Here is a 12,706-nt window from a genome sequence, read left to right on the forward strand (position 1 = left end):
TGGAAGCAATATGCAATATGAAGCAATATGTTGTTATAAAATGTTATCGATTAAGCACACTGATGTCTAACATACTCACACAAAAATACATGCGATATAAAGTGCACTCATTGGAATACCATAATACGGTAATAATAACTGATCCATAATCAGAATATGACATTTTTTGGTATTTGTTTTTACAATTTTACAAATCAAAAACTTATTTCGATCTTTCCGGTCAGTTTATTGTCCTACAAACATGTCTGTGTTTGTTACTTTGTTCTTCTGTGTATGTTTCTCTTATGGCTGTGTGCATGTGCGTGCATGTCTATGACTATGTGTGTGTATGTGGTGTGCCCTATTCATCAGGTGGTGTTCAGTCCATTGTTCGTGATGAGGAGTCACCTGCCGGAGCCAGTGATCATCCACATGGAGAAGAGGAGTCTGGGCCTCAGGGAGAGTCAGCTGATTGCAGGCCAGGGCCAGCAGGAACCCCTGTTGAACACAGAGGCAGACCTCACGCACCACATCACCTTCCAAGCCAGGTGAGAAAACAATACAGCCTCTTATGTGTCCTCACTCCTCCATCTCTGTTCTGGTTGAGTCATTCTGCCACTAATTAATCAAATATGATGTTTCAATAATGTGAATGCGCTTATCTTGCCAATGCCAGCTATGAAGTAACATTGGTCTTTCCCATTTGTACTTGACTCTTCAGATGGTGCAGTTACCCAGACAGCTTAGGTTGCACAGTGTGAGGGAGTACTCAATTGATGCTCTAATATGTTAGTTAGTTGGAAATACAGGTTTATGGATTCAACAGGGTAAGGGGACTAATTAAGCATTTTGGGAAAAACAAATCGCAAAATGGGACCAAATGTTTTCTGTTTTGTCTTTGTCTGCCATGAAGAAGTAGGCCGGAAGTTGCTTATTGTCGGTATCAGCCGGTAACACGCAGGAGTCTGTCCCCGTAACAATGCTCTAGACCCCTGAGAGATGGAGTCTGTCCCCGTAACAATGCTCTAGACCCCTGAGAGATGGAGTCTGTCCCCGTAACAATGCTCTAGACCCCTGAGAGATGGAGTCTGTCCCCGTAACAATGCTCTAGACCCCTGAGAGATGGAGTCTGTCCCCGTAACAATGCTCTAGACCCCTGAGAGATGGAGTCTGTCCCCGTAACAATGCTCTAGACCCCTGAGAGATGGAGTCTGTCCCTGTAACAATGCTCTAGACCCCTGAGAGATGGATTGCTGAGGTGGAGCCTCAGCTCCCAGTACTTCCCGCACGACTTGTCGCACCCAAGCCATGCTAGTATGCTACTCATACGCTTAGGTGGCGGTGCCCAGGATCGAACCCATGAACTTATGGTCCAAATGCAAGAGCTCTACCGACTGAGCTACCCGGACACACTGCACATCGGTGCACTTCACTGGCTGTTTGCAGCACCCAGAGGGAGATGGTTATACATGTTTTTCAACAAAACACTCAGGCATGCCCGCACATACACACACACAGACACAGACACACACGCGCGCGTCAGGCGCAGCCATGCTGTTTCACGTAATCACGTTGGACAAAACTAAACCAGCCAGACAAACGTTAATGGCTTAATCCCTGTAGGACCCGCATTTTCAAACTGTCCACTCGTTGCGGCGGACCCGGCGGTATAAAACATGCTGTGAGTGATTCTTGCAGATCGCATCGGCTCCCTCTGTTATACACTGCGAGTGTCGAGTGTGTGCATGCATGGATGGAGGCCGTTGGCCTGCCGTTGCTTGCTGTCCCATTGGCCAGAGGTGCGTGTGTGCCTGAATGCCGTTGGCTTGCCGTTGCTTGCTGTCCCATTGGCCAGAGGAGGCAGACGAGGCAGCCAATCAGGCTAGGCCGTCAGTATGACTAGGTCCTCTAAATGACTAGGTCGTCTACATTTCATGAGCATTTTGTCAGGTTTCACCTGACAAAAAGCGTGAACCACAGTGATGACATGTCCTCCTCGGGGTGAGAGCTGCTCAAACCAACAGTTTTTCATGGAGGGTCTGATGTCAGAAGGGACTTCTCCTCAGTGTGTTTTTGCCATGTGTAGCAACCCTTGCCAGTATCAGCAATGCTCACAGCAACGCGCAACGTCTTCCAGAGTGGTATTATGTCATCATGGCCCGGATCATAACCCTGCTAATGACAGAGTCTGACTCTCGTCTCCCGTAACAGGCGTTTTATGTCTCCATTTAGCAGCACTGCAGAGACACACACTTACTTAACGTTCCCTCGCACCACATTCTGATATCTGTGCGCCAGCGTGTAGACCTGATCCAGTGGAATCCAGTCATGTTTCAGGGGAGAAGGGAGGCCAGCTTGGCAGCCACGGAGACACGGTTCTCATTCCAACATGTCAGGTCGGGCCATAATTACACCTCATTTAGATAGGGGCCCTAACGGAGAGCAGGCTTTTGGCCCCGTGTTCGTTATGCGTTATGTGTGTGTATACCCGTGTGCATGCGCGCACTGTGTTCATGGCATGCGCATATTCTGGCTCTGTGTGTGTGAGTGTGCGTGTGCGTGTGTGTGTGTGCGCGTGTGCGTGGTCTGTTTGTGTCAGAGGTTTCTGTGTATGTGTGTGTATGTCTGTGTTTGCGTGGGTTGATAAATCCTGTGTGTGTGTTTGTGTCATCATGTCTGTGTGTGGTCCCATGCCTGTGATGATCTCGGTCAGCCGCGTTTTGCCCCATGCCAATGTGCGTGTGACTGCCACCACTTCATCACTGGCAGAGCCTGTCACATACATCACTGTAGATGTCGGTTTCAGTCAGCGCCCTAGATTGGACAGATCACGAAACAAATGTTTGATAACATCATCCTTGGTGTCATTGTTTCCGTTGGTCAAATATGTCTCGCAGCAAACGTGCTCAATCATAAGCCATTGCGAATTCAAGCTTTTGGAACAATCCGGTAATCTGACAGGCAGTTTACACGTACAAGTCATTTTCGGAGACGTTGAGTGTTCCGTTGGATCTAAATTTGATTGAAACATAATGAGACGATTCAGCCATAAATCATCACATTCTTAAACTGTCCAAAATCTGACACTAACATGTCAGACAGAGTACATGCCAGAGCCTTGTGCTAGGGCGTTGTGCACCCAAAGTGCCATACAGTAATGTGAGTGCTTACATTTTTCATTTTTTCCTCCCCGAGGAGATTGTACAGTCTAGGCCTGAATGGCATGCTCTCCCCGCTGTGTTAACCACATGTGCACACAGTATTATTGATGTTACTACTGTATTTGTTATCTGGACATCTGCAATCTGTGTTGTTTTCCTTTAGCTGTGTGGATCCCTGGCAGACAAGTCCCTGTTTTGGTAGCAACTGGTGGTGATCTGAATAAACAGAGTTAAACGTTGGGTGTAATTCACTCCCCCAGAGAGATTTTTTGGTGGTGGTAACTGTTTGGTGTTTAGATATCTGGTCGCAACGTTTGTTTTGATGTGAACTGCCATAAAGGAACCACAGTGGCCATACAGCGACTGGGGATATATTTGGACTCAGATAAATCCTTCTCTCGTACACAAAAAAGAAAGCTCCGTGAAAAACAACTAACTGTCTTGTCTCTCTGAATTTCAACCACAATGCTCTGCGTGTTTACAGTCTTCCCCCCTGTCTAAACCACCTCTCACCACACTAACTCACATACAGTACACACAGTACTCACCATCCCTCATCCCCCTCCTCAGTCTATCCCTTCATGTGACTCAATTCATGCAAGCCCCCTCCCCAGCCCAAACCCACTGCTCTAAATGCCCCTTCAGCGCACATAAACCTTGTCCTCAGAATCCATACACGGAACCCCCAACCCAACCCAGACCCAGAACACCAGGACGGATCCAATCTTGAATGTTCGCTGGTCAGCAGCTCGTCTTTCCTTCCTGTAATTATACATATTTGTGGTCCTCTAATGGACGAGGTAGAGAGCGGAGCTGTGGTCTGCGACACAACAGACAGAAAGACAGACAGACAGACAAGTCTTAACCATAACTGCTGTGTCCCCTCTCTTGGAATTGGCCGCTACATTAGAAGACGGGGGCTTAGAATCAGAAGCCTCTTCCAGCATCCCCCCTCAGGAACCGGCCTGGGATGAAAAGCTTCCTGTCAGCAAGTTGTCCTTCTCCTCTGTCTTCCCCCAGATCCATAACCAAGCGCCCCTGTGTTCCTTTTATAGCACAATAGGCTCTATTAATAAACTGCTGCTCCAGGGTAAAAGGGGCCGCTTCTCTGGGCCAAGTGGAACTGGATGCTGCCCAGAGACGGAGGAGGCTATTAGACTGTTTGGCGTTTGTTAAGAGTTTTTTTTTGTGTTACTTGTTGTTGCGAAGCCGTAATTGACCAGTGTCTGGGGCTAAAGTATCCAATAGGATTATTTACTGCTGTTGAGCTTCCTCTGTGATTGTTGTGAATTAGTGTTTTGTAAGAGAAAATTGCATGTCAGGGAAAAACAAAAGGAGAGATTGAACCCTGTTTGGGTTTTCAGGGGAAAGTCAAAAGAGTTTAACAGGAGGTCAATGCAGTTGCACTTTGAATAGAACCATGTGAACTATCAGTTACTGTCAAGAGATGTCTTGTTCTGTTCTGTGTCATCATACAACATGTTAACGTTGTTTCTGTAACAGACTAAGTTACAGAAACAACCCTGTCAACAACAGAATATACAATTGTCTCACAGAAATTAGGTTTCATAGATTTCATTTACTAAAAAGTAACATCCAGAGTTTAATTCAAATTCCCGATTTGACCATTACATTTGACATGTAATGGTAAATGTAATCAATTGATTAATAATGTTTCACAATGACTAATGTTAACCAACAATAGCACATCTCTACAGTACAGTAGGTCTTTATCATGTTTTGTGTCCTGTCTTCCAGGGAGGAAGAGGATGCGTCCCACTGTGCCGTACCCATCTCTACCAGCCTCATCAAACAGATCGTAAACAAGACTGTCACGGAGGACAACCTGCAGCACATCCTCCATGACTTCTATGGCCCGAAGACGTCCATTCATCCACCATGGCCCTACATCAGCAAAGACGCAGACAGGTACTACTGTACAGCACTGCAGTGACCTGCATTGTGTGTGTGATCATCATATTAATGTCCCAATTGTACAGCATGGCTCCAAGGGGCTGAGAGGGTTCTGTGAGTGAGTCTGTCTGTATGTGAGTCCAGAATCCAGATTCTCAGACTCACAGAGTCTCCAGAATCTCCACACACTCTGGTTGTCAGCAAGAAACCACCTAACTCCAAAATGTTCATATTTCAGGAAATTAAGAAAATCTTATATTTTGAAAACAAAGCAATACTGCCCCATCAAAGTAATTGTTGTTGTGACTTTATATATTGTCAATTACTTGCATGAGAGGTGGTGGAGTTAGTTGCTTTAGCAGATAGTTTGAGGGTCGAATGGAGTTAAGCGGTTTTGTCCAAAGCGTTTTTTACTATACTTTCCATTGATTCAATATTTTCTAAACAACACACAGAACAGGTTGTTCAATGGAACTGATTTATGCAAAAAAAATCAAACACATAAACAATTGAGTTCCGACATGTTTTTGGAATTAAGTCGAATCGGGCTGAAACCTTGCCCAAAATTAATATGGACATACTGACATCATAGTACTGACGTCATAGGTGACTGTTGTCATAGCCCACAATCCCACATGAAACAATCCCTTTATTAGACCCTGTCTTGTTTGTCCGTGTGAATGTGTTTGTGTTTTGTTCTTTAAATATATATATTTTTAAAGAACAGTATGTTGCACAGTATGTTCAATGTGTGCTGTTATATCTTTCTTGGTAAGACTCTTTGTTTGCTTTGAGATTGTTGTTTATGGAATTCATTACAACGTATTGTTTTGGGTCCAGTCTCTGCATGCAGGGAACAGCACTGACCTGTTCCAGATTTACCACAGATTATAATCCTCCAAAAGATATTTAAAAGATTATATTTAGGGGAATTCTCTTGCCTGTGAGACAAACAGGAAACCAGAGGGGGAAAAGATTGTAAAGATGATGGTGCTCGAAGCAGGTTGAGAGCGAGATTGAACATTGACCAAGTCATGAGTAGGCGGCACTCATGCACACCAGGCCACCAGGACACTCATGATATTCCACAATTAGTCAGCATTTTTTCAACTTTATTATAGGACTTCTTGCGGTGGCGAGCATTAAATCAGGTCACGGCTCTTTCATGAGAGAATTTCCGAGACCCACCAGTGTGCTTTTGTGATCGCATGGCCTCACACAGAATTCCCCCTCAAAGCGCAGAGTTGCGCAAAACAAGGGTCTTTAATGAGAGAGGCTTCGCTTTATTGTTGTCTCTTTGTTCACATAATAAAACAGTAAGGGCTCAGACAATGCTTCAGACGATAGCAGCAATCCCACTGGTGTCCCCTGTGGACCGGAGATTAAGACTGTCACTCTGTCACAGGCCCACTTTCTCACACAAGTCACGGGGGCCTTGCATTTAGTTAAAACTTGGCACAGGATTGTAAGCCTGTGTGTATGCGTTTCTCTGTGTGTGTGTGTGTGTGTGTGTGTGTGTGTGTGTGTGTGTGTGTGTGTGTGTGTGTGTGTGTGTGTGCGTCTGTGTCTGCAGTGTGTGTGTGTGTGTGTGTGTGTGTGTGTGTGTGTGTGTGTGTGTGTGCATGTGCGTGCGCGTGTTTCTGTGCATGTGTGTGTGCGTGTGCGTGCGCGTGCACATGTATGGCTGTATGTGTTCTGTGAATCTAACTGTACACCAGAGCACACATGTGGATCTGTCCACGCACGTCACTCTGGGAACCGTCTTTTGTCACAAAGCAATCACATCTTGATAGCAGCAGCACAGCACTCACCCACATGCTCTCATAGAGGCATTGTTACAGTTCTAATGGATCTGCTGGACACATGGGCCATATGTCTGGCTGTGGTTCCACAGGCTTCTCTTCTCTACATATGTGCTCATACGCACGCACGCACACACACGCACGCACGCATGCACGCACGCTGTTCCATCACATACACACCCAACAATGAACATCACTACCCTTATTGTCATACACATAATTCTCTCTCACACTCTCTTTTATGTATCATTCTCACTTGTTCTCCCTCACACATGCACGCACACACGCACATGTAGGCGCACACGCACACACACACACACACACACACACACACACACACACACACACACACACACACACACACACACACACACACACACACACACACACACACTCTCTCTCTCTCTCTCTCTCTCTCTCTCTCTCTCTCTCTCTATTTCTCAGTCAGGCCTGGTGGTGAGCTGCTATCCAGTGGTTTGGTGTTGGGTTTCTCTGTCAATCAGGTCTCTCTCTCTCCTCTGTGTGATCCAGTCCTGAGTAACAAAAGCTCCAGACCAACGCACATTTCCCCCCTCAACGAAAGTGACAGTTTGTCTGAAGCCCAGAAACCTGCCACTGACTGTAAAAAATAAAAAAGTCTCCATCACACACTAAAATCCTCAGTGTTGATTTAACCCCATGAACCCAATCATCCCTATTCTGGGGCGAAGATATTTAGTGTAGAGTAAAAGCAGGAGGGGGTAAAGAGTTTAAGACTACCGTGCAGGGTCATTAGCGCTGGCTCCTCTCTACAATTCTCTAACAACTTGGTCAGCACGTGATATATACCGTCTGCGTATTTATTAATCTAATATTTTAAATGTTTGCTGATAATTTTGATACGGTGTGCTGTGTGTGGACAGAGGTTCCAGGCTGTCTCATACTGTACAGAAAGCACTGGGCTCCTTGGCTGGGAGTGTGTAAATATTGTGTCTTGGGGGGCAAAGGAAGTTGAAAGTGGTAAATGTTATTTTTCTTTCTCTTTTGGGATTTTAATGGCAGCGAGGCACCTCCGTAATCATTAAACAAACATCTTGTAGTGGTTGGGGTGAGGGTGAACTCAAGCTGCAGGCGTTCTGTGTGCGTGTGAGTGTGCGTGTGCATGTGAATGTGCGTGTGTGTGTGTGTGTGTGTGTGTGTGTGTGGAGCAGTGTGTGTGGAGCAGTGTGCGGCTGTCAGAATTCACACTTGTGAAAGCCTGAACTCCAGTGCTGGCAGGCCCTGACAGAAGCAGCTAAGCACATTTCTTTCAATTACCTTTTTGTGAGCTCCATAATGTGATTTATGGGCCCTGCACTTCGCTGCCCTCAACCTCGAGTTCAGCTGCCTTCCACGGCTACAAACATGCTCACACGTTATACGCACACACACACACACCAGCTAATGATAAAGAACTACTTTGAGCAGTGCTGTTTTTGGACGCATTTCACAGCAAGGGTGTCTTGTGCGCATGTGCCAGGGCCTGAGAGGAGAACGAATTGGAGCTGGCGCGGAGGCAGAGGTAAGTCGGGGTCAGTCTTTGATGCTCCACTGACCTTGGAACATCAGTGGAAGTCTGAACGTACGGCTTGTCTCTGCCTCTCCTCTGACACTCTGCACTGTTTAGCTTTCAGGAGACCATGATTGCCATGAAATGACTGCGGTGTCAATTGATGGGTGGAAGATTGTTTGTGTGTGTCTGTTTTGTCTGCCCGATGTTTGTCTGTGTCTATACATGTGTGCAGGTCCGTTGGCATCTCCAGATGCCGGGGCACATTCTGTTCTGTATCTGTTTGTATGTGCATAAGTTGTTTGTTTTCTCTGTATTCGTGTGGTCTCGTTGGCTGTTGCCGTTGTGTTAATGGTCTGTACTGCTGTGGGAAGTGTGTTTGTATGTTGGACATTTTAAATGCCTGTATGAAACTGTATACTGCTTTGTGCTGTTTTTTTGTTTTTAATTTTTGTGGGTTTGTAACAGATGCGTTTAGCCAAAATTACATGAACCCAAATGATAGTGTTCTGGATGTTTCATGGAGGTTTTTTGGTGCTGTTGGCGTTTTGTTGTTATGAATGCTCATATTATGTGTACTGACAGTAATGTATTACTTACAACTGTGTTTTACATTATATATTATAATGCCACAATGAAGTGTTAAAACCCTACTGTACTTTGTTGACTGGAGTCCCTCAGGGCTCTGTAAGAAGCATTGGGAACCAACAGTTCCTGAGCCATGTGGCCCACAGGTCCCTCTACACCAAACATTCCTGCCAAATATTCAAAGGCTCATGTGGTTAAAAACTGTCCTTTTGTCCAACATGGGCTGAAACATTTGTGTTAGATTATTACTTTAATCTGGGAAGACCATTGAGAGAATACAATATGATCACAACATACAAAAACAACACACAACACAATTTTACATAATGGTGAAATATAGTGAGCAATATTAAAAAATAATGCTAATACACAGGAGTTACAAAAACAGGTACAGTCGCTATGTGTTGCATGTTAAGTGTAATGTATGTCTGTGAGCACGTTGGATATCCCGTGGATTTGGGCAGAAGATAAAGACTTGGGAGTATAATTTAGTATAACATTGTGACTGTTGACTGTCCTCACAGGTCCGTATTAGTATAACATTGTGACTGTTGACTGTCCTCACAGGTCCGTATTAGTATAACATTGTGACTGTTGACTGTCCTCACAGGTCCGTATTAGTATAACATTGTGACTGTTGACTGTCCTCACAGGTTCGTATTGTATAATATAATTTAGTATAACATTGTGACTGTTGACTGTCCTCACAGGTCCGTATTAGTATAACATTGTGACTGTTGACTGTCCTCACAGGTCCGTATTAGTATAACATTGTGACTGTAGACTGTCCTCACAGGTTCGTATTGTATAATATAATTTAGTATAACATTGTGACTGTTGACTGTCCTCACAGGTCCGTATTAGTATAACATTGTGACTGTTGACTGTCCTCACAGGTCCGTATTAGTATAACATTGTGACTGTTGACTGTCCTCACAGGTCCGTATTGGAGCCTCTGGCCCAGTGGGACAGTCCCATGCAGGTGAAGCTGTCCTGCTGGAAGGCAGGGTTAAACACCCTGCTGGTGGAGGTGCTGCCCTGGGCCCTGCTGGCCAACCGCTCCCACTGGGACCTGTGGCTGTTTGAAGGACAGACCATGGTGCTGCAGATCCCGGCTGGCAAGGTCATCGTCCCGCCCAACTTCCAGGTGGGCCGTCCATCTACTGTAGTGATTCCTTTTTTAGGGCTTTTCTGAGACTTCATGTGATAGATGACAATGGCGAAAGAAAGGGAACACGGAAAGTGAGTAAGGACTTGGAGTGACATGCAGCAAAATGGTTCGGGCATTAATGACCATGTGGTACGGGACCCTATAACCATCGGGTCGCCCAACCCAGCTAAATAATTTAGAGTTAAGAGCCAGAAATCTTACGAGTCTTTAACTTTTAACATAGTGTAAATCTCCCCCAGCAGCTGTGACCTGTGCTCCGTATTGGCATATCGCCGTTTGAGACGGCTATGGACTCAAGAATAAATAAAAATCGTATCAAATAGGGATCTGTGAATCTATTTGATGTCTTGAAAATCTGCACCAAAGTTTGTATCAGAATACAAAGTTTGGTGACCAAACTCACGTTGACAAATACACCATACAGTATGTGCAAACATATAGGGCAATAAAAATAATCCTTATTCTGATATCAGCCTGCCATTGTGTGCATGAGCCACGCACATGTAAAATACCAAACATTCTGTCACTTGGGATAACAAAAGCAGCCTGGCAATATGCTGACAGAAAAATAAAGCATTTGATTGAGTGATAGACCATTTGACAGTAAGATTTCTCCTATGGGATCTATAAACACAGATGGATGGCTCGTTTTTCTGCCATGGAAAACAAAACATGTGAAAGTAAAGTGAGCTCATCGGACTGTTACTCCATTATTTTATTTTTTGTCATCTTTGGATCAGACAAATACAATGCGTCTTTGGGATGACTGTCCCTCAGAGTGGGACAGCCTTACTTCCCTTGTTTCAAACGCAGCAGAAGGCATGTTGACACCAGAGGGACCTGCATGGCAGCAGCTCTCCCTGCCTCACTCAATCTTTAGCCTGAGTTATACTTGGTTACATGTGAGTGTCGCGCACCAAATATAGCTTGTAGATCATCTATTTTCGGTGCCCAACACCCACACAACTATGTATAAATCAGGCTTTAATCTGCTGCCGAGTGCTGTCACCAAGCGCGTAATTCTCACACATCTCTTCTCATGCACGCTTCTGAGATCACACCTAGAAATCTACAGATGGTTTTCCCCCTCTGTGGAAATACCAACACAATCAGTCACGCACGCACGCAGCCACGCACGCACACACGCACACACGCACGCACACACGCACACACAATACGACAAGAGACTACATACTGGGAGCTTGAAGTCACTAACCTCAGAGATAAGTGTGAAGGCAGTGTATCAAAGGATAAGGGTGATACGCTTCAGCAAACCCAAACAAAATAAAAAGCTGTAAATGTGTAATAGCCTGTGAAACATAAACATAAACACAGCATTGTTTCCATGGAACTCAGCTGTTATGAGAAAGTGACAGACAGATAAAGAGAGAGAGAACAAGAGCTGCACTTGGTGTTTTAGTGTGTCTGTCAGAGCTGGTGAACAAATACACACAAAATCTGCCCTTATATAGTGTTTAGGAGGCATTACCTATGCTGCTGATAAATCATTGGCTATGCCAGTCCAAGTTATGATCAAGTGGGGTTAATCATTTAGCACACCTGGGTCAGAGCAAATTTGGATGTTAAGGATTGGTGCATGTGGAGTTGACTTTTCTTAGTTTCTATTATATTTAAAAGAGACATTTAAGAGAATCTTATATATAGAATAATATGTATTGTACACAGCAAAATAAACAGTGTTGATTTATCCATTTGTGTTTACTAATGAACTCTCAGCATTTTACTGTGTGGATTTGACACTCTCTCTAATACCCTCACACTTCTTTCTTTCTTTCTTTCTTTCTTTCTTTCTTTCTTTCTTTCTTTCTTTCTTTCTTTCTTTCTTTCTTTCTTTCTTTCTTTCTTTCTTTCTTTCTTTCTTTCTTTCTTTCTTTCTTTCTTTCTTTCTTTCTTTCTTTCTTTCTTTCTTTCTTTCTTTCTTTCTTCCTTCCTTCCTTCCTTCCTTCCTTTCAGGAGGCCTTCCAGATAGGCATCTACTGGGCTCACACCAACACCGTCCATAAGTCTACTGCACTGAAACTGGTCCACGACCTGACCTCTCCCCGTTGGAAGGAGGGATCTGGAACGGAGGTGGTCACCTTGGATGAGGAGGGCTGCGTGGAGGCCAACATCACCCTGGGAGCCTTCTCTGGAACACAGAAGGTCATTAAACCTCCAATCTTTTTATTTACCATGGCCAGTAGTGCTGTGTAGGAGGATGGAAACGATATTATGTTATAACTGTCAGGGGCCAGAATCCTGTACCTCTAACCTCATTGTCTAGATATGGGGTATGCATTTGTTGCTTTGCATTGCTTTCTATTGTCTGTGTCTTTGTCACTTGGAATGCGTAGCTGCATTGGGAACTCCTTGGCTTATATGGCTATGCTGAGTCATGGTGATATGAGCATGACACCGTAGTGCATACATGGGCAACTGGAGGCCCGGGGGCAACACGTGGCTCCCACCATCACTTATTGCGGCCCTCGGATTAATATCAGAATATATGAGAATACTGATGTATTATTGATTTCAGCTGTTACAATTCCAACCATGCAAACAT

General features: G+C 44.7%; 1 protein-coding gene across 2 annotated transcripts in view; it reads left to right on the forward strand.

Annotated features, from left to right (window-relative positions):
• vps13b (vacuolar protein sorting 13 homolog B) overlaps positions 1 to 12,706 on the forward strand; it is a 457,445-nt gene that overhangs the window by 417,210 nt on the left and 27,529 nt on the right. For both annotated transcript variants that reach the window (XM_083761686.1, XM_083761685.1), the window contains exons 50-53: positions 352 to 527; positions 4,899 to 5,069; positions 9,912 to 10,119; positions 12,118 to 12,306. In XM_083761686.1, the coding sequence (XP_083617812.1) occupies positions 352 to 527; positions 4,899 to 5,069; positions 9,912 to 10,119; positions 12,118 to 12,306 (744 nt within the window). The remainder of the gene's footprint in view (positions 1 to 351; positions 528 to 4,898; positions 5,070 to 9,911; positions 10,120 to 12,117; positions 12,307 to 12,706) is intronic.

This window comes from Protomyctophum parallelum (genome assembly GCF_964188405.1).
Source record: "Protomyctophum parallelum genome assembly, chromosome: 3".
In the NCBI taxonomy this organism is placed as follows: domain Eukaryota; kingdom Metazoa; phylum Chordata; class Actinopteri; order Myctophiformes; family Myctophidae; genus Protomyctophum; species Protomyctophum parallelum.